General features: G+C 40.2%; 1 protein-coding gene across 2 annotated transcripts in view; it reads left to right on the forward strand.

Annotated features, from left to right (window-relative positions):
* Positions 1-733: 733 nt before the first annotated feature.
* The window catches only part of ETS1 (ETS proto-oncogene 1, transcription factor), a 121,981-nt gene continuing 100,592 nt past the window's right edge, over positions 734-22,122 (forward strand). Inside the window, exons 1-2 of one of the 2 annotated variants that reach the window (XM_039872728.1) lie at positions 734-812; positions 14,092-14,174. In XM_039872728.1, the coding sequence (XP_039728662.1) occupies positions 14,106-14,174 (69 nt within the window). In that variant the 5' untranslated portion in view covers positions 734-812; positions 14,092-14,105. Of the gene's footprint in view, positions 813-14,091; positions 14,175-22,122 lie in introns of those variants that run through there. The other variant, XM_039872730.1, reaches the window with a different exon arrangement.

Below are 22,122 nucleotides of genomic sequence, written 5' to 3' on the forward strand. Positions count from 1 at the left end.
ACCATAGACTATGAATCAGGGCCACTAAAAATTAACGTATTTTAGAGATCACCTAAAACCAGGTTTATATGAAGAGCATGTTTTAGTGTTACTTTTCAGAAATTGCAATTCCCTATTTGGTCAGCTCTCTTCCATAGAATTATATTCTTTTCCTTAAGAAATGCCACATCTCACATCAGGTTAATAGAGATTAAAAAATAAGCCTGAGCCGGTGACTTGGTTGTCCCACATTCTCTTTCTGACAGCCTTTTCTGACCTGATTCTGCCACAGTCCTCTCCCTCTCCTGACCCCTTGCCTAGCTTAATTGAGGCTCCACTGAGAGTCAAGAAATGTGAATCATGAATATTCACATATTCAGTAGAGGGTAAATCTAATGCATCAGCAAAGGCTGAGAGCCAGGTTTAATGCTCTGAGCTAGTTCCCTTTTACTCATCTCCCTCCCAATTACTCCCAAAGGCTGAGTTATATTTAATTGAAGGATAATTTAAAGGATAGAAAGTAAGATGTGATTTGGTGTTATCTCAGCCAGTAACATTATTTGCTTTTCCACCTGGATAGAAAAGTGTGTCCTAGTGGCTTCTTCTGTGGTGTCTGGGGCTAGCAGAACCCTGCCTTTTTCCCAGCTTTCCCGGGTTTGACCACACCCCTGAATTTAAGGAGGCAGCTCTATTAGAAACATTATGGTCTTTGCATCCTCTAGCCACCAGAGCCTGGGATTCCCGCAGGTAGTTGGAAAGAGACCACAGACATTGAGGGAAGCTCACTCAAGACACATTCTTCACCTAGTCTCTCCAGCAAAGTAGTAAGTGAGGTGTGAGTTTCTGTCTAAAACTTTGCAGTCCATTTTCCTTTTCCATTTTTTTTTTTAATTCTATGTAATTAAATGGTAACTTGATGGGGACTTTTAGTATACGAGCTGGTTTTCTCTTTCTCTTTTCACATTTTTCTGTATTTTCCATTTAATTGTTTAATAACAATTTTCAAAAGTACTTCCTAATCTTGTTTGAATAGTCTGAAATCAAGACTATGTTTCACTCTTTGTCTCGCTTTATAAAAGCAAAATCATGCATGTTTTAGATACTCACAGATTACTTGTCAGAAACTTTGAATTTTCTTTGCATATTGGAGCACTTCCAAAGAACTAAAGCTGTAGTTAAACGTAGAAATTTATTTCATTTTTATCTCTTTCACTTCTAGAGAGCCTATTGTTTTACATCTTTTTCTTTTTTTCCTAGCTGCTTAATGAGTTGCTTTTATAGAGAGGAAATTGCTGCTTCAGGTTTGAATATCGCAAGCCAAACTAGCCTTTTTGGTGTTTTTCCCTTGCTTGTGAGTCACAGTTAGTTCTCCAAGGTTCTCCCTGTCTTTCAGACTGTCGTTGACATGGGGGTCTCCGAATCAGGGGACATGTCTCCCGTGCATGGCAGAGCTAGACTTGAGGGACCCTGCCATAGAAAAGCGGGGTGATGTGGAAGGCCATTCTCTTCCATTTCGTGATTTTATCTGGCAATTCCGCTTTGTGGCTTCTCACCTACCGTTAAAACGTCTCTGCTACCCCTTTCTAAAGTAGCATTTTATGTGGGTGGACTTTTGAAAAAGATACTGGGTTACTGAGATCAAGGCATTCAATTGTAGGTTTTCTTTATTATCTCTTGGGTAAAAAAAAAAATTTAATCTCAAGACCATTCTCCCTACCTCATACCACCACTGTGCAACTGAAAAGACAGATATTTGTTAAGCAGCAGAAAATACAGATTCTAAAATGATAACTCTGGCAGCTCCATTTGAATTGTAAAATGACTGGCACTTTGACTCTTCATTAGTTGTGTTTCTGGATTGCATCACCTCCTTTTTATCTAAAGATAAACCCTTTTGCTTCTGTAAGCACAGGCTAAGTATGCATGGAGGGTTACTGGTGGTCACTAGTGCTATTGAGATTCTTACTTTACCTGTTGTTTCTGAATGGAGGGAAGGGAGAGTTAATGAGTTAATGTCTGCAAAGTGCTTTGAAGATGAAAAGACCTTTTCAAGTGTTCAGCATTGTAGTTATTAATATTAATATTTGAAGAAGCATGCTGCTTCTAATTGTAAATCAACAACTTCCATCCTTGCCAACTCGGTAGAGAAAAAACAAACAGTAGAGGCAGCCACGGCAGCCTCTTCCGTCCGGGTCCCGCTGCTGAGGATGTAGGAAGTGCGAGTCTGATTACAGAAGAGGGATCTTTGTTCTACAGACTCCTTGCACTGAGGTGCTAGTTGTTAGAGGTGCCAGGAGGTCCAAGGGTAGAACCTGGGGGAAGGTGGGTAGCAGGATATAATCCTTCAATTCCTGGTATCTGTGACCTTGGAGAATAGGTTGAGGGCATGGACCTGGGTCAACTGTCTGCTCTGAATATAATGGAGTTCAAAGGTGAGTAGGGTCAGAACTGGCACCAGCACTGGCTTTGGAGTCAGGAAAGTGGATGTGCACTTGGGTTCTATTAGAGGTTGCTTTTGTAACTAAGAACAAGTTATTTAACGTGACTGTGCCTTATTTCTTCATTTCTAAATTGTGAATAATGATTTGCACCCCATCTATTTCACACAGATGAGAGAATAGAAGTAAATAACATAGAGCTTTGAAGAATAAAAGTGCCAACAAGGTGGAGAGACAGTCTGCAGTGATATTGTAACAAGCTGGGTGTGTGGGTGCGAGTCTCTAGGGGAGGGCCAGGCAGAAGACAAACACATGCTCAGGAAAGATTAATCTGCTCTGACGTTTCTCTTCTGGTTGCACAGACAGCCTCAGTGCATGCGTGACCAAATTTCTTACTGATCATTCAAGTTCTGCTGTACTCATGGTTTTATTTATTGCTAAACAGATCCATTTGCCACAGAAACTTTCCTAATTACCATTTAAAATTCCCATTTCTACATCAAACAGCAGAAGGAGGGGTTATATCCCAGAAGCTGGGACCTCAGTCTTCCCTCCATCCTTCCCTCCCTCCCTCCCACTTTCCCTCTCTTTCCCTTCTTCCCCTTCTCCTTTATGGAAATTAAAAGTATTTAGTATTTGAGCAAAATAAATATGTGCAGCAATTTAGTGCTATTTGAGGCAAATCTTGTGAGTTTCTTTAATCCTAGGTAAACTTAAGTGTGAAGACTCATTTTTAGCCTCTTCTTTTCCTTTGTCCCTGCTCTACTGAAAATGTAGCTTTAGGGAGTTCATTTTTTAAATCTAGATGATTGTGTGCATATAATATCTGGCTTCCTCCATTTCACCAGAGGCAAAATAACACTCCCTCATGTTTACTGAGCACTTGGTAGATTCCAGGGCCCGTGCTAGGTGCTTTGCACACACTATGTCATTTAATCCACAATGAAGTTAAGGTGGGCACGCTCATCATTCCCATTTAACAGATGAGGACTTTGAGGCTTGTGACATGACCAATTTAGTGGGAAGACCTGATTAGAACAAAAGGAATGTGAGTCCAAAGCTTGTGGCTAGAGTATAGCTATTTTACAGGAAACTTTGAGCGGCTTTGAGACACATATAAGCTGGATTTTTTCTACTTAGAACTATGATTTGCTTTTATCTGGGAGAGTACTGTGGATTAGGCCTATTTTCCAAAGGGGAATCTGTGGATTAATTATTATTTACTGTTAGGGAGAGACTGACTCTGAAGGTAGGCTAAAAGGGCTAGTATACCAGATCAGTAAATCTCTCCCTCAATTCCTCTTGTGACAAATATAAATTGAATTTCTACTCCGTGCCTGGCCTTGTTTTGGGTACTCTGATGAATACGGAAGGAGCAATATGTAAACTCCACTGTTTAAATTTATGTATTTTATTTTAGGAGACAAGATTTTACCTAAAAAAAAAGTTAAAAATAATAGATAATATAATGGTTAAGCCATGTGCTATGGTCTATGAGTGCTTTGAGAGATCAGAAAAAAATAAAAAAAGGGTGTCTAGAGCAGAGAAGTAATGATGTTTATGATTAATTTTGATTCTCAAAGAAGGGGGTAGATTCGATATTTCAGTTGACCAAGTGCTGATGCTGACTCAAAAAATTAAAAGGATCAGTTTGGATAGTATTTACTAGAATGAAAAGTCAAGCAAGCAGCAAACTTTTAGTGCTGATGTCAAGAAAATGAAACCTATACATTTTTGAGAAAAGTAGAAAACTGCAGGATTTTAATCTTTTTTCACATTTTAAAGAAAATTTTAACTTCGTTTTGAAATAATTTCAGATGCATAAAAAGTTCCAAAATAGTACAGAGTTTCCAAAAGATTTAAGTACTTGAAAATTGTGAAAAATATAATGCAAATTGCTCTCAATCATCTTTTGGTGCCTCACGTATATTATCCCTTGCTGGGCTTGCTGGGCTTGGACTGCAGCGAAGATAAAAATCAAGCTTCTGCTCAGCCTGTGGCATACATGTCTTTAGGAAGCTCTGCCTCCTAAACACTAGCCTTTTTATAATTACTTATGAATTTAACCAAGTTAGTCCAGATACTCAAAGTGAGTTCTTGTGACCAGCAGCATCAGTAAGCATCATGTCCGATCTTCTTCGAAATGCAGACTGTCAGGCAGGACCTCAGACCAGCTGAGTTGGCTCTTCTGCATTGTAACACGCTTCCCAGGTGAGTCCTAGGCATATCAGCTGGGGTGGTACTGCAGTAAAGACAAAGCAAAAACAGAAAATGAAGAAACAAAACGTTTTGCAATATTTTCCCTAGCAGCTAGCTACTTCCTTATACTTATATCTAGTTGCTAAAGTGTTACTCCACAAAAGATTGACATTTATATCAAAAAGATGTTAGTTTAACTCAGGAAGCTGCAATATTTCCCCATTTGTGCTATGCAATCTTTCAATGAGTTTGTTCCCCATTGCAAGAAAAATGCTTACTTCTTGGTTTTATGCATACAAACAGACTGCATTCAACAGAAATTGAGGCTTTTTTCTCCTGTGAAATTCTTGACTAATGCTCCTCAATCTATGATTATGAAAGAGAATGCTTTTTTTTTTGATGATTTAAATGAAAGTCCTTTAGAAAAAGAGATAAAGGATTAGGCCCCCTGGGTTTTCGCTCAATTATTTGAATAAATAACCTCTGCCACCTTGGGCAGTAAAAATATTAACAAAACCACTATTGCTATTGATTAGTGAATGCTTCCTAATGCCCGGCACTGTGATAAAATAGCAACAATACAATCATTAATTATCGACTATTTTATCATTCGTAAAGCACTCTGCTAAGCATTTTTATTTTATAAGGTCCGCAATAATTCTAAAAGAGTTGGTTTTATTATCTCCATTTTATAGTTGAGGTAACTAAGACTTTGTGAGGTTAAGAAATTTGCCCACGACCCATATGTGCAGTAAAGAGTTCCAGGTCAGCCCATAACGTGTTTTAACTCCAGAGCTTTTTATCACTCCGCTTAACCTCTCTGAGCTCAGTTTATTTAAATTAAAAACAAATGGGCCGATTTGATGAACTTTTCCAACTCCGAAGTTCATGGAATTTGCAAAATTCCATGACCTTTCTATAAGAATGCCAACAAGCTGATTAATATTACACTGAGAATATAATATTATTGAACTTTATAATTTGGGCAATAAAACAAATGAAACTCTATCATGAAAATCACAATCAGACATAGTTCAAGAAGTTGTCTGCTGGATTTGAGAGATCTGAGGCAGCTGGTGTCCTTTAGCTCAATTTTAAAAGGGTGTTTTTCAAACTCTTCTGTCCCCATTCATGATTCTCTCCATATCTGTATTTATAGTGTCTCTCAGTTTTGTTGAGACTTTCTTAATGGCATGAACCATATCTAAATTCTAGATTATATCTGACATACTGCACACGCTATAAGTTGAAAAGTAATTATTTAAAATTTTAGGCTCTTTAGGGATTTCTTTGGCAGTATCCATTGGGTTAGAGTTGACATCTTTAGTCCTGCTGCCCTTCTTTGGGTTTGATTTAGCCAAGAATCTCATATATCATGAGCTCTGCTGCATCCGCTGTTGCGAGGCACATAGTACTTAACACTTTTTCTCCAGCTTACTCCTTTCTGTTTCTAGTTTCTTAGTAAAAGCCATCCTAGATTATTTATTTAGTTATTTGTGGAGCACCTGCTGTCACATGGCACTGGAGTACATCTGATGGCCAACTGTGATCATTTGAATTTCATGGTGAAATATAGGATTTGAGAAATAGCATTTGAAGACAAAGGCATTTTTACTGTAAAACAGTTTATTGAATGTTCCCTTTAGTCTTCTAGAGCAGTGGTCCCCAACCTTTTTGGCACCAGGGACTGGTGCTCCTATGAGAATCTAATGCCTGATGATCCGAGGTGGAGCTGAGGTGGTGATGCTAGTGCTGGGGAGCAGCTGCAAATACAGATGAAACTTTGCTTGCTCGTCTGCTGCTCACCTCCTGCTGTGCATCCCAGTTCCTAACGGGCCAAAGACCAGTACCAGTCCACTGTCTCAAGGTTGGGGACACCTATTCTATAGGATGCTCCCACACTAGAAAAAGTGGAGTGTTAGTTTTCGAAAAATTTCAGAGGCTAGCATTGACACTGTGCTTGTAACATTCCTGGGTGTATGAGAGCAGGCAGGTTGTCAGGTATTGACTCAATGTTTATGAGCAGCAGCACCATTCGACCCGTTGTTAACAATGCCATTCCAGTGGTGTGATGGTTCGGGGTTTGTTTCCATGAAGAGGAAATATAAAATGGTCTATGAGGCACTCCTCATTTCCTAACTGCGACGGTACAGCAGACTAAAACTATTTTATATTCTCTCTCTTTTTCAGGAGATATTAGTGAGTTACTCCTTGAGGAAGGGCAAAACGATATACTCTTGTAATAGTATAATAACGTGAGTCCATTTTTAGTATTCTAAGAAAGATCACTTGAGCTATGTCAATTCATACAGAACTTGAAATTGTTATGCTTAATTAAGAGATGGGCATTGTTTAGAGAAACAGGAGATGGATATGAGTCATTTTCAGGCCTCTATTCAAGTAAATGTGGGGGATTAATTACCAGTGAAGTCAGGGAGAAACACAACTGAGATGTCCATAACTATACTGTGAATTGCTGCTTTGTGAACTTAGTGAAAAGTTGGTGAGTTTAGTTTAAGACACAGAGGCCAATAGCATGTAAATTTGAACATCACATTTATTGGTCAGCATTGGCTACTTAAATAAGAAGGAATGTTTATAACTGCAATATTGGAATACTCAGTCAAGGGAATGAGGTTCTTGTAGATTTAGACGTGAGATGGAGAAACCATCTTCTACTCCTCTAAACATTTTTCTTTTCTAGTTTTGTAACCACAAAATTTCCTTGGGGGAGTGAGGAATGTTTAGTTATCTAAATTTCATGCTAACTTGATCTAAATGCTTAAGTTGGAGTTTTTGGAGAATTGGACTTGGTAGCTTTTGTAACACTGCCAGGTCACGGGAGAGATCTAATAAAATGATTTGAAAAATATAAATGGACTACTCATGAGACTTACAAAGTAAATCATGAAAAAGAACAAACTTTTCAATCTAGTACTTCCATTAGTTTAAAGAAAAAACATGATCCTGCTTGTAGTTAACAGTAAAGAAGTCTAACCCCAGCTTGCATATGAACACATGTCATTACAGGTAATGACTCTTTTTTTTTTTTTTTTCGTCTCAGAGATATCTTTGGTCTCCTGGCTATACTCAGGCACTGAGACATAACTCTTGCACATACTAACTCTGCTTAACGTACAGTTTCTTTCATTTAGTCAACAGTGTTTAGTGTTACATGTCTACTGTGTGCCATCTGAAAAGATACAGTCCCTAGTCTCAAGCAACTCGTAATTCAGGAGCAGAAACAGACATAAATATGTACATACATAGGAAGTATGATGAACTTTGGTAGGTATCTGGTAAGAATAAATACCAAGGAAGAGAATCAGAGATGCCCATCTTACTGCCTAGGTGGGAGGTTCAGGGGAAGCTTCCTGAAGGAGGTGATACTCAAGTCTTGGAACAGGAAGAGAGTGGTCCTCTGCCTGGAGCACAGCAGAGCCAAACACTAAACACCAAAAATTGCACTGGAGGAATTAGAGTCACTTTATTGCAGGGCACCAGGCAAGGAGAATGGAAAGCCACCACTTAAAAATCAGAACTCTTTGATGGCTTACAATGGGGTGGAAGGGGCTGTAAAGGGTTTGGGGGAAAAAGTATGCAGAAGCGCTGGTGAGACAAGCTTTGGCTTTGGTGAGACAAGAGCTTTGGGACTTGGCCAATTATGATAAGGGGCTTCTGCAGGGAATCTTTCTGGACAAAGGACACTTTGATTCTGAAAGGGTTCCAGTTTTCACGTTCCGGGTTATATCCCGGTCTTTTGGTTCCGGTGCAGCTGGAGGTCAAAGGTCTCTACTCTGCGCATGCTTCGACTGCGTGTATTGCAGTTTTGGTCTGTTGTCTCTACAAGGCCACTCAGCATCTTGTTAGAAACAGGCTAGGACTATTCTGAGCTTGTTTTGTGGTCATCGTCTGAGTTTTTAAAAACAGGTTTATATGGAATTTATTTGGAAAGATGAAGTTAAAGCTCTCCATTACACATTAAAGATGTTGCCTTGATAACACGGGTGGCAGTAGTGTCTTTAGTTTGGCAAAAGTGCTGGCTTTTGAAGCAAGTCTCCTTTAAATAATCCTTTCAAAGGCCAAATTCTTTTTCTCCTGCATTCCGGGCCAAAAGGATATCTTTTTTGTATATATTGATGGGAATCCCAACTTGTTGATATTAGGAGAAATACTAATTGCAAGTCTATTTAAACTTTGCTTAACTTTCAAAGAGAAAAAACTACATTATCTACATTTTCTCTCACAGCTGTGTTGCACTTTTCTATTCTCCATGGGGAATTTCATACCCAGGATACGTCGTAGCCGTAATTTCTGACCTATGAAGCTAACATGATGACTAGAGGGTAACATTAAATTTAAAACACAATGCCTTTGGTGGCAGTGTGGTTTTGTCTTCTCTGTTATAGAAGGCAGTGTGTCAATATGTATTCAACTATGGAATATACACATTCTTTGTCCCAACAGTACCACTTTTAGGCATTTAATGAGAATAGAAAATGTTTTAGGAACTTTCCTAATGACAAGGAATTAAGGACACATGAATTTTATGATAAGAGGCTCATTAAGAAGAGAATAATGCATACATACAGTGCTTGGCAGCCATACTTTGGGATGTAGAGCTATATTTATTGACATAGAAAAATGTCTACAGCATTATATCAAACATCAATGAAAACATCAGATTGTAAAACAGCATGTAGAGAATAAAACTGTGAAGGTAAACCATGATCATATCTATATGTTATATCTATATTTGTATAGATGAATTTAAAATACCCAGAAGAATGCTGAATAAAATATTAGTACAATTATCTCTGGATGATGAAAATTCAAGTGATTTTGGCATTCGCTTTAGAATTTTCTGTAGTTTTATTGTAATTTTTAAATAAATATATATTATTTTGGCAAAAACAATTATTTTCAGAAGAAAAAAAATTTTATGTATAGTTTACTGGGTTATTTTCCTAAAGGCGTGGTCTTTCCTTGAAAGGCACATAATGCAAAATGCAAAACCCTTAACTAATGTCACAGTTATCATCTGGAAATGCAGCCACGCAAGGCAGAGTTGGCGAGAACTGGAGGCCACCTCCGTGAAGGTCTCATGTCTCTGGGATGTCCTGCTCTTCTGCTGTCGGGCCGGAATGCCCCCTAACTGCCCAGCTTCTCTCCATAGCCAAAAAGAGTCCCTAGTCTCCAGCAACTGGGCATCATTCAAACTGCTCTTGGAGAGACCTGAGTGAAGGAAGTGTCAGCCTGCAGATCCCGGCCCACGGAGGGTGGAAAGCTCTAGAAGCTCTTGCATGGAAAATTAGTTCAGTGTGCTTTATTAAATGTGGGGCAACCACATAAATCAAATTGTTACCTTTTTTTGTCCTCTGAAGAGATTGACCATTTTGTCTTGAAAATCCAAGATGGTGAGGATAAGGAAGCACAGGGGAAGGTAGCTGAAGACCTAGAATCAGGTCTCAGCTTATCCAGTTAATAGCCTTGCAAGTCTTTCTCCTCATCTGTAAAATAGGGGGCTTAAGTGAGTTAAAGGATATGTACAAAATTTTTAACTTACACTCCTGTGTGCCAACACTGGTCGAGGATCTAAGAATGTGCGGTGAAGAAATTTAAATTCTAATGAGGTGGAGGTGGGGAGACAATACTAAGCAGCTAAGTGTCAGAATGGGGAGCAGGGTGCTGCTATTTATTTGGGGTGGTGGCAAAGGCTTCTTTGGTAAGTGACATTAAATAGGTAGTGAATAAAGGGAAGCAGTTTCACTTAGAAATGTATCACAAAACGAACCTATTATTTCAAGTGGATATTTATCCAGACTACAATCTATTCAGATTCTGTGGTTTAAAAATCAAATGCTGTTTGCATCTGATCCACCTCTTACATTCTTAGTCTTGTGAGACCAATTCATTCATTCACTCATTCACTCACTAATTTAAAAAAATATGAACCTTATTATGCTCCATACTCTCTTAAATTCTGGAGATACGAAGATGAAAAAGGCATAGTACCTACTTTCACAGAGTTTAGTGGGAGAGGCAAATAGTATGGTAGGCACAATGATTGAAATACATGTGGGGAGCACAAAGAAGGGGCAGCTAGCCCTGGCAGGGCTGAAAGGCATTTCGGTCAGGATTCCTGGCAGTGAAACTTCTGAGATGAGCCCAAAAGCTTGAGAAGGGATTAGTTAGTCCCGAGGTACAGCAGGGTAGCCGGGTCTTTCTATTAGATGAGATCCTGTGAGAAGGGCAGGGAAGCGAGAAACAGCGCTGGGTGCTTATGGGAACAACCTAGTTCCATGTTATAGGAGCAGAGTTTGCACTGGTGTGTGGCAAGGGGTGGGCAGAGGTGGGAGCACAGATCCTGGAGGCCTCAACAGGCAAAGACACCTTCAGGTGCCTTTATTCTGCTGCTCGGGTCTTGTTGGTCCCATGAAAGATAAATGAACTCAGCTCTTCATGACTCTGTTACCAAGTGTTCAAATCACTTCTACTTTCAGACAAGCCTGTGGATGCTTCTGGGCTGGGGAGTTAATCTTAAATCACACAGTTGTTTTGTATTTAGGTACTAAATGTTTATAATACCAAGACAAAAAAGTTGGTCCAGCTGATGTTCAAATAGCTGTCATGTGGGAGGGAATTCTCTTTGGCTAACGAGTCCAAAAAAAAAAAAAAAAAAAAAACCCACTCCTTTTTGCTTTTTCTGAAAGGGTTTACGTCTACAGCAGCTGTTCTGTGTCACAATCTACAAGTGGGAAAAGGGCGGGTTCTTTTTTCTTTCTCCAAAAAATAATAAAGCAGTAATCCATTTCTGTCCCAGAGTTATTTCCTGAGATGAGAGCCCTGGCAACTCCCTTTTTCCAGCTTCCTCCCTGGGCGAAGGGCTTTTCCCCAAGGGAAGTGTCCTTCATATAGCACACAACTTTAAGAATACAGCCCAGCACAGAATGTACCATATGTGGGGCCACAGGTTTCCTCCCTTGCTGTCAACTGGAAAGAGAAAACATATATCCACAGAACCCTTTTTAAGGCTACGTGATGTGTGGCTGTGAAGAGGAGGCTGGCTGGCTGGCAGGCCAAAACTCTTGGTGCCTTTGAGCTGGGCTTCAGGACAAGGCTGCCAATTTTAAAAGTCCTTTGTCTTACAAATATATAAGTAAGACAGGAATTCAGAATGGTAAAGGTCTAGCTGCTTGCGAGAGTCTAAGAGTGATTCAGAGGGCTACCTGGTCACACCTTGCACTGTGCCATCTTCCATGATTCCTCTTCCCCACACCCAGCAGAACTGACTGCCATTTTCCTCCGTATTGTTGGCAAACTACTCATCACATTATATTGTAGTTGTATGTGAGTCTGTCTTCTCTAGCGCCTGAAAACAGGGACTGTCTTTCTCAGCTGTATCCTGAATCTGATAGAATGTAAGGTCCATGAGGTCAGAGATCTTTATTTAGTAGTGTGTCTCCAGTGCCCAGAACAGTGCCTGGCATATGGAAGTCACATAGTAGTTATTTACTGAACCAATAAATAAGTTCCTAACAAAGGAGGCCATCAACATGCTTATTGAGATCTATGATGACCCAGGGGATTCATGGGGCTTTGGAGAAGGAAATCAGGGGCCGAATGGCTTGCAGGAAGCAACACTCCTCGATCCCTGCACATTTCCCAAAGGTCCAGGTTGCCCTGCAGGGCTCTGGAGGGAAGACCAACTTTTCCCTAAGGAATCTGGTCATGGTTAAGCTGTTCTCAATACAATACAATCTGTGTTGTTAACCTTTAAGTATCATACATAAGTAGATCAAAAATATTGAAGTGGGAGTGTATGAATTGATGATGCTTCATTGGGACTTTAAATTTTGATTTTAAGATTAAAAATAAGGAATGCTTTGGTAGAAGAGAACACGGAGCTCGCTGAGATTATCCTCAATATATGGCAAGGAGGAGTCCATGTCGACCTCTGTCATATGCACCTCACTCCCATTTCACGCTCAGTGTCCAGCACAGAGTCTGATATACGGTGGCTAGTCACTATTTTTAGACTAGGTGACCACTGATACAGATGTTAATGATGCCATTTTGCTGCAGCGGAGATCAATTCTCTGAAAAACTAGGGCACAAAATCTTGATTAACATAGCTTAGCAACCCTTAGTCATTTTATTTTTTTAGTTCATGTTTCTTTAACTGCTTTTGGGAGAAAATCCTACTTTGGGGGGGAAAAAAAAGACATCATAAAAAGGTAAAGTTTTAGTTAAAAACAGTAAGCACATTTCTGGGCTAAATTATATCTCCAAAGTTTTAAGCTTTTTTTTCTCAACTGTATTCTAGTGGCTCTGTGATTTTAGTCCTTAGTCAGTATAATTTTATGTTGCTGAGACTGTTTAACTCTATCATTTGAATATATTTTATATGCAAGAAGATTTGTTCATTGGCTGTCATGCTGTATTGAGATGGTAAAGCAAAACTGCAAATTGAATATAAGACACACCACTCTTGATTTTTCTTGAAATATATCAGGGCTTTAAATGTTAGCAAGAATATAAGAAAAGGACAGACAAATACAAACTGGAAAGCAGTTATGTTGAAACTAAAATGTCATTTCGTAACAATAGGAATTTGGTTTCTAAAGATATGCCTAGGAATTTAATCTTTGAAATTATTCAAGAAAGACATTTTTTAAGTGTATAATATTGAATTCATGAGAGTATGTGAACTAATGCACTTAGAAAGCATTTAGATTAACAGAAATGTTTGATATGTGAATGATTTTCCTGATGACACACAGCTAACTGGAAAATCCCTTCAAGCAGGACAGTCCCCAAGCATTCTTGTCATTCAGACTTTCAATGTAGATAATAGCTTTCAACAAGAGTTATTTAATAGCCTTTTCTTTCTTTCTTTTTTTTTTTTTTTAACAAGATGAATAATGTCGACTCATTTTTCCAGGGCTTCTCTCTGTTTCTCTGTGTCTTGGGGTCCTGGTTAGTATGTCTCTTCGGTAGAGCTTTTCCATACTTCTTTTCTCCAGTCCTTTTTCTATTTATTCCCTTATCAATTAATTTATGCCACAACTGTGTACTGAGTCTAGCTACATGCCAGGCCTGGTTGGGTGGAGGGAAGATAATATATGGATGGAGATGTTACTGAAAAAGACACACAAGACATAGTCTCTGTCCGGAAACCCTAAAAAGGGGTCTTTTTGTATACTCTTTCACTCCTTATAGTCTGCAGCATGCAGAGGGTATCCATTCTCCATGCTACCTTGCCATCAGGGAACTGGCTCTGCCTGGGGTCTGCCTGACTCTGGGTGCCAGGGGCAGTCACTTTATCTTTCTGAGTTTTGCTTTTCTTCTCTGTAAGTAACAAAAAGAGGTGAACTCCTAAGGAGACTCCAGTTCTAAGATTTGAACCCTCCTGTGGTTTCTAGTCCACACATTGGTGCATCCAGCAGCTCAGTGAACCCTTTCTCCCATGCAGGTGCTGAAAGCAAGATGAGCTACTTCTCGGATTCTGCAGTGAGCGGCCCTGCCTCTTATTCAGCAGCACGTCCTGCAGTGGCGGTAAGTGGGGTCTTCCTGGCCGTCCTCTTGCCCACCCTGCCTTCTCGCCTCCACTTGCCTCCTGCATCCTGACCTCTGCCAAACAGAGGAGGCAGGGATCCAGCTCCAAAGCTGAAACTGGCTTTGAATCTTTTGGTGGAGCAAATATGTGAAATTATCTGTCTTTTTTATCAGCATATAAAGTAAAAATCCAAGAACGATGGATTGGCTGAGAAAGATTTTAAGTATGTTTGCGTCTCAGGGAATACGACTCAAAACATGATTAACAGATAAAGCCAGGTGATTTTTTTACTGCTCAGTTCATTTGGTGAAGATTTTTTTACATATTGATGTACCTTAGACCTATTCTTAGCATAATTTAACTTATTTTTGGCCTCATATATAGAAGTTAAATAACACAAGCTTTCTAATCACAGTACTTGAAACTGTAAGTGAAATGTGACAATAAATTTATAGGAAAACTTCATGAATCATAGAATAAGGAGGGTAAAAGGAACTTTAAAATAGGACAGATGAAATTTCCTGCCCTTAGAGAAGAAGACTCTTACCCAAACGATGTGCTGATCAGTTGAAATGTTTAGATAAATTTCTTATAGATTTACTGTGTGAGAGATACCATAATTTTTATTCATCAGTTCCAGTGTTAAATGAACCTTTCATATTAGAGATATATAATTAACTATTCTAAATTCTGTATGTTTTTGTTGAACTGTTTTAACTTACTCTGGAAATGGACAGATGAGTTTATTGTTAACCCTTTAATCAACCACAGCTCTAACTCCCGTCTTTGACTATCCTGCCTGAGATTCTTCAGACTTTTTAACACCTGTACCCTTAAGTGAACCATGACTTCTTACTGTCATTGCATATTGAAAGATCTGATGTGTTTGAAATTATTTTCTGTAGTACTGAAAAATTAATTACTCAAAAGCTAGTCTATGTTTAAGGGATGATTAACACATCTCTCTTTACTGGCTGTTCTGTTACACATTTCTTCTTTTCAAAATGGCCTCCGTTTTCATATAAACATCATTGACTATTTTAAAAAATTAGAATCAGGAAAAGATTTAGACTACACGATTTGCATCAGAAATATGTTTTAAAACACACACGCACACATACACACAGTCCAGACCAAGAGTCAGTCAATTTTGCTTAGTAGAAATTGCCAAAGGACTTATACGTTAAGGTCACAAAAGGGGCTAGAGAAGTTGCTGAGGAATGACTCCCCCAGCTTCTCTCACAGAGGTTATTGCCTAAGGTCAACACGAATTACACTAAACTTTTCTTTAAGATGATATTGTAGAGATCTTTTAAAATAAATAAGAGATTTCAGGGCAAAACGTATCATTGACTTGGAAAAGTAGATGAAAAAGCTAGCCTATGTTAATTCTCTTTACTAGTATTGCAATCAAATTAAAAAAGGTTAATAAGTTGTCTAAAAAACAATGCCACACAAATTTGTATTTATTTTAGATACTGAAATAAAAAATTTTATTGTAAGCATACAAGTTGCAGGCATAATATTAAATGATCTGGAATTTACGTGAGATCGAAAAACCAAAAAACAAATACTCAAAATGCATATTTTTAAGTGAAGACCCCTCACCCCGACTGAAAACACTGAATATTTTTAATGCATTTTGAATGATTTCCACTGGTTTCAAAACAAAGAACCCATTTACCCTCACCTCAATAACCATATCTGAAAAGCATTACCAGCATGTGGGATCCTTTTTGCTACACATTTCAAAGTTGCTTGGGTAAAAGTAGAAGGTTGGGTAAGAAAACTGCTAAGTTATTGTTCCAGCACTGTCACTCATAACTTCTCTCTGGGCCTCCGTTTCTCCATCACTGGGCCTAGTTAAGTAACCTTTCAGAACATAGAGCAAGCAGAAAAGTCCTTTAAATTCTTCACATACATTCTCTCTAATAAAAATAAATAACTAACATGTATTGAGTACAAACTCAAGTTCCATAAACCGGTTCTTACAGATAACCTTCAACTTTAGACTGGGATATAAAAAACCGTCAAAGATCTGTAAATTGTCAACAGGATATAACCTTGGGACGCTGGCATTAACAAAGCTAGCAAACGGCACACTTTCAATCTCAATCTAAGATTTCATGGAAGAGTGAACACAGCTTCATTAACTTTCCCAGACAATGAAGTCAAAGTCCCACGTGCTGAGTCTTCTCATTCTGCTGGAGCCTCTCTGTCTAGAGCATGACCCAAAGTGCTTAATCCAAGAATCTGAGTCCTCCTCCCTGATGCCCTTGCTTCTGATTTAGTTAGATTGAGCCACCAAGAAAAGGAACTCCATCCCAGTTATGAGAGTTTGAGGGTGAAAGAAAAAACGTAAGGGTAGGTGGTTTTCAGCTGAGTAATTTTGCCCCATGGCATATTTGGTGATATTTTTGGTTGTCAAAACTTGAGGGATGAAGTTGCTCTTGTCATCTAGAGGGTAGAGGCCAGGGATATAGCTAAACATCCCACAATATATAGTACAGTTCCTCACAACAAAGAATTATCCAGCCCCAAATGTCAGTAGCGCCTAGGCTGAGTAGCCACAGAACAAGTTCAAAGGCCGGATGGTACTGCCTTCGAGCAGTACCATCAAAACGGGTCTTTATTACTTGTAAGTTAATGCTTTAGAGAGAGAAATCTTAAAGAAGAAGAAACGAGAATATGTTCATGTTATGAGGGGTATTGCTGAGCCTACTGCTTTAGTTGTCCAAGAAATAATCTTTTAAATTACGATAGAAATATTTTCTAGTCCTTGAAGATTACTAAGTCTTAGATTCCTTATTTGTAAATTAGAGGTAGCGTTAACATTATTTGTTCATTTACTGTTCCAGAAGAATGCTTAAAAGAGTCTCAGCAACAAAGCAAAAGAGTCTCAAGTTGTAAAATCAATGTCACCATCACGTAACAGCCATTTCACACAGAACTCACATTTTCTGCCTCAGGGTCAGCTTATCAAAACCAGGACATATGTTTTCCCTCTTGTAAGGCCAGCCCTTCGGGAGACTACAGTAAATGAAGTGATGTCACCATGGGGGGAGGTAGAGAAACAACACTTTTGGAAGTTGTCTGGCCATTGTGTGGGAGGGGGTGACATGTTCAGGTACTTATATGGATTGTGTATCTGAGACCCTTTCATCCAAGGGGAGGAAGTGCTCCTTCCTGTTATGCTACCTCAGCAAGCCTGTAGAGAGCCCTGGAAGTCCCTCACAGTGCTGGCCCCTTGTCCTCTCATGCGTCATCCTCTTCTTCATGCCATTGAGCCAGCAGAGCTGGGGGAGGGCAGGAATGGGAGGGATGGGACATCACTAGTTTGACCAAACATATCCCAGTCCTTGGTTACCTTGTAAGCAAAGAGGACGTGTGGAAGAGGTACTTAGGGGTTAATGATCCCCAGGCCTAACAGACTTGAGGAAGCACCTTGAACTGTTTGGAGGAAAGGAGCAGCACTGCCCACTCGTGACCTCAGAGCTCAGACCCTTGGGGATACAGCAATATGTCATGGCAAGAGTGGCAGCCCAGAGTGCCAGACCACACGGAAGGCACTGATGCCCGAGGGGTGAAATGAATATCCCAAAATGCCAGAAATTCCTAGGATGAGACTCTAGGTTTAGAAAACATTCCTTGTAGTTTGAAGTGGGGTAATTGCATTGAAAACTTACTATTCTTTCTAGATCAAATGCTCTTCTCTTATAAACTGACTTGTGAATTTATTATATGAAAGATTTCCAAATTGTATAAATGGGATCACACACATTAGGTACTTAATTGCTTTGATTGTATAGAGTAACATGACATGAAATCATGGCTATTTCAGACAAATGATCACTGAATATGAATAGGGGGTGGAAATATGTACACGTACATGCTGGATGCCAGACTGGAGGAGACAAAAGGGAAGCTGACAGCTTTTGACAGGTTTTAGGCATTGGCCTTCATCCTTCCTGTGGTGTTCCAGCGGGATCTGAGGGACTGGTGGGCCTTCTGAATCTAGTGTGGTGCCGGCAGAAGGGATTAGCCTGGCCACATGGCTTAGCTAAGTGCGTTGCAAAAGTAAGCTCCAAACCACTGCCCTCAGACACAGCTCCCTGTCACAGAGGCCTTTGAGACTGACTGTGGATCTTGCCAATCACTTCATGGTCTGAGCAAATTATCTTTTGTACATTTTCTTTCTTTTTTTTCCATTGTGGATGGATGGATTGATGGATGGATTGATGGACTCATAACTCTATATCCACATTCTGACATTCTGTTGAGGAAGAAGAGAGATCTTTCTTGCTCCTGCCTCTTTGCACTAGGCATTAGATAGAGTCTTCAGTCTTGGGCCAGCCAGCTGTGCAATGCAGCCTGGCCAAATATCATGGATAACACTTGGGCTTTGGAGTCAGAAAGATCTTGATTAAAATCTAGTTTGTTACACCCTAACCATGTGTCTTTGGACACATTACTTAACCTCTCTGAACCTCAGTGTCTTCACCTGTAAAACCGGTAGATGAGAGGTCATTATGATGGTTAAATGAGGAAATGCATGTCCAGTGCCTGCTACAAAAGTGACTTCATTTACTTCCATTTCCTTATGGTCACTGTCTCTTCTCTGTTTTTCTCTGGACTTCGTGATTGTGTTAGGTGGACACATGGAGGGAGGAGTGGAGGCGATTCCACATATTGTCCATACAAGTGTGTGTGTTGCCAGAACAACGAAGGGCTACTGGGGGACAATGGAGACATTCTTATTGAGAAACCTGCTTGCTTCATCACTGCCCTGCATTAGAAACAGCTCCCTTGCTGCCAGATTAAAGTTCTCTTGTAATGGGCTGGTGGTTTACAACCCCATTGTGTAAACAGACCTGGTTCTCTTATCTTGAGTAATTGCAGTTTAATTGGGCCTCCTTGGGAAGCAACTCACTTTTTACCCAAGACTGTTCAGACACATGCCTCAGGATTTGAGTTTTGAATATCCACAGAGCAGTTTGTGCTCTCCCTGCACTGCTTGGGAAGGGCTTGTGCCTGTCACTATGTCTCAGATGCCCTTTCCTTCTCTCTGGGAACCCTGGAGAGCAGTGGGCAAGGTATCAGAGAAGTGGGAATGCACAAAGAGAAATTCGGGTTGTCAATGGAAACAGAAAATTTTTTTTCTTGTTGCATGGGATGACGATGGTTTTACCCCTGGAGAGATTGCTGGGCATAATGTTTAAGGAAATTATTTATAGCCATAACTTCATGGTAGTTAGAAAATTTGAAGAAAAGAAGAGTGATAATGTATATTTTCCCAGCATCTTAGAAAGTGGGACTTTTCTAAGATACTAGGTGCAGTCGGCACAATCTAGAGAAGTTCAGGGCCAAACCACAACCTGGAGACCATCTCCCAGTATCAGGAAATTAAAATCTAAGGGGTGAAATAAATTGCCTGAATTTACAGAGTGAGTGAGAGGTGAAGTGTAGTCCAGATTTTCTGACTCCTGGGATAGGACACTACCAACTACCTAATTCATCTTAATCATTTTTTAGGTATGTGCTGATATATAATAACTTAGAACAGACTTTCATTCATGCATCTATATGTCCTATTTATAGTGATTTCGTCTTCTCCGATATAGGAAAAAAACCAAACTTCATTTTAAAATTACTACCCAATCTTTTAGCCATGGCGAGTTTTCCCACTCACATCCCATAACAAGGCTCAGAGTCTCGTCTTCCATCTCCACACTGTGACATGCGTTATGCTGTCACCCCTGGAGTCACTGGGAGTCTGAAGGCTCCATGCCAAGTGAAGAGGAGCTGACAAGTCACACGATCTCACCCAAGATCTCTCAGCAAGGGAGTGTCAAGTCCAGGCACCTAGGATGGTCAGAGGTTCAGAGGCTCTTTGCACTGCCAGCTTCAAACATCACTCGTACCTGCTACGAGAGGAGGGGGCTATGGTCTCAGGAAGAGCTGCGGTGTTGGTGACACCACCACTAATTTGATGTGCTGCCCCAGGGCCAGGAGGTGTCTTGGAGTCTCCTCAGCTGTGGTCCACATAGAAACCAAGCCCGGCTTTTTCATTTAAGAGCAGAATTCGATATTCTTTGTCTATAGCACTCTCTCTGTGCTTCAAATTTTTCTTCTCTCTCAGAAATTTGCAATAGGTCAAGCCTGCCCTTTCACCAAGGCCCAAGACCATCACTCTTATTGTTTTAAAAAGAATTTCCTGGCCTTGAGTCTAAAATTAAATTGCCCTTTGAGAGTTTCCTATTTTGTCTGTTCCTGCCTCTCCTGGTGCCTGCACCACCCATCCCCACTCCCCGCCCCTTGCTAGGAGTACTTAGGCTGAGTACTAAGGAGGGGTAAACACTAAGCTAAGAAGCAATTCTCTTTTGCCTCTCTCCCTTCTGTCTCTCAAGGGAGGAGGAAAAGTGTCTCCACCTGCAGCAGACGTGCTCAGTGTCCTTCTGACGATGATGCTCTGCCCTAAACTCTTCAGCATTGCTCATGGAATTTCTCTGTGATGTGTTGGACAATCCATGAAAGGAGGTGCTAGCTCGCCTACCATCTTCTGGGAACGAGGACGCCCAGCCTTGGTTAGAAGTCTGTAGAGTTGTTCAGCCCAGTGTGGAGAGACAATTGCATGCTGTGGGGTAGAAGGTTTTACGCTGGGAAATTGTCCACTTATTGAATAAACTTTTATTGAGCATCTACTGTGTGAGAGCCCCTAGCAAGTAGCTAGAAACTTGCTAAGCTTCACAGTTGTGTAATGAAAAGTGGGGAATGTGGTGTCAATACGGTGTTAGAGCGTGGTTTTATGGAAGAATGAAGACAAACAAAATGAAGGCCTTAATACATTTTAAGGGGATATTGTGCCTCATGAATCCAAATTATGACTATGACAACTTTTGGCTCCATAGGTTTCTCCATCCCGAGGTGGTTCTATATCAAATGGAAGCTGTCAGTCACAAGGTCAGGAGAAAGAATGTGGACAGATCAGCAAAAAGAGGACTTGCAGTTAGAAAGGAACTTGGAGATCATTAAGGCCAGCCTCCTCAGGAAGCAAATGTTTAAAGAAATTAAGAGACAGGGCTGGAAGTTATGCAGCTCCTTAGGGCAGAGCAGGACTTGAATCCAGGATTCCTGACTTCCAATCTTTTGTCTTCCTATAGAGCATATGAACATCTGTGACATTCCCAGAATAATACAGAGTTCTCTCTGTGAATGGCAAACCCCTGGGCCCATCCATTCAGAGTTAACTCAACTCTGCCTCTGGGTACACTTTTTTTTTTTTTAAGAGCAACTTCTAGAAATATTTATTGTGTCTTGTATGTTTATGGCTCTGCATATGGCTAAACCCTAGGATTCTGAAGTTGATCAGAGAGAAGACAGATTTGCTTTGACAGAGTTTGCATACTGAGTAGCACATACAGAAGAATAGTAAGTAGGAGTTAAGAAGCAAACACCTGGACATGTAAGGCTGTTTGGCTAAAGAGAGAAACAAACTTGAAGAATGAATCATGCATACTCATAGGCAGGCAGACTCCAAATGTTTGCAATTCAGTGTTGTAAAAGTATTCCTCTTGTCTCTCTTTTCAATTCGGGAGTCTTTCAGGGGCAGAGAGAAGGAAGACTATAAGCAACTCAATGGCTGTGAGGTTTTGACAGGGCGCAGGTGGGAGAAGGTAAAGAGTTGTCATAAAGAGATGACCGTGAGGGGTGGAGAAGAGAAGCTCGAGGTCTCTGACGCTGAAGCACTGAGAAGTGAAGCTAAGAAATAGACAAGACCTTAACTGGAGGAGGGGTGGAGGTGGTCCGCTGTGGTGGTACTGTTAGAGCTGGCTCCCTTTTAGAGCAGAGCTGACTCCCTTTTAAAGCAGAGCTGGGATTAGCTTGTGTCCATTGTCCTGGTAGTTTCCAGACTTCTGGGGCTTCATTTTGCTCATTTCCAGGATCAGA

This window comes from Pteropus medius, unplaced genomic scaffold, assembly GCF_902729225.1.
Source record: "Pteropus medius unplaced genomic scaffold, Ma_sr-lr_union100, whole genome shotgun sequence".
Taxonomy (NCBI): domain Eukaryota; kingdom Metazoa; phylum Chordata; class Mammalia; order Chiroptera; family Pteropodidae; genus Pteropus; species Pteropus medius.